Genomic DNA, 573 nt, shown 5'->3' on the forward strand with positions numbered 1-573 from the left:
CTGAGGCCGCGCTCCGCCCTCTTCCCCGGCGCGGACAAGCAGGCCTGTCCGGGGGGGCCGCTCCTGTCCCCCCTCACGCTGGACGTCCCTCTCTTGTCTGCGTTCAGCATCTCCAAACCCGACAGACTGGAAACCGCCAAAAGTGCGCGCGTCCCGGCGCTGTCCCCCGCCGCCCACATGCTGTACGGACTCCCCGTATCGGGGAACGTTCTCCCCTCCGCCCGGGAATCCCTCCATTGCTCTGTGCACCCTTCCTACGGCTTCTACAACCTCGCCGTGCCGCCGCACTTCATCGCCGCCAACCAGTACAAGATGGCCGACGCTTTTACCGCGTCACACATAGACGGCCGGCCCAACGGTTCCCGCTGGCCGCCGCCGCTCAACCATTGCCTGTAGAGAGGGAGCGGCGCGACATTATTTAACGCGAGATGCTTTGCGATCGGTGGAAATGGACGCCTCTCGCTGGCCGACGCGGAAAATAATCCTTCATCAAAAATGGACTTTTATCAGCCGCAGAGCCGCTCGAATGTTACGTCACCAAAGTCACGGCGCCGGTTCTTGCTCTCCTCACAG

General features: G+C 62.8%; 1 protein-coding gene across 1 annotated transcript in view; it reads left to right on the forward strand.

Moving 5' to 3' along the window:
- The window catches only part of LOC108802560 (T-box transcription factor TBX22-like), a 20,266-nt gene that overhangs the window by 17,409 nt on the left and 2,284 nt on the right, over positions 1-573 (forward strand). The window contains exon 8 of the mRNA XM_018574417.1: positions 6-392. Coding sequence (XP_018429919.1) covers positions 6-392 — 387 coding nt within the window. The remainder of the gene's footprint in view (positions 1-5; positions 393-573) is intronic.

The sequence above is a fragment of the Nanorana parkeri genome, unplaced genomic scaffold, assembly GCF_000935625.1.
Source record: "Nanorana parkeri isolate BGI_ZX_2015 unplaced genomic scaffold, ASM93562v1 scaffold2950, whole genome shotgun sequence".
NCBI lineage: Eukaryota > Metazoa > Chordata > Amphibia > Anura > Dicroglossidae > Nanorana > Nanorana parkeri.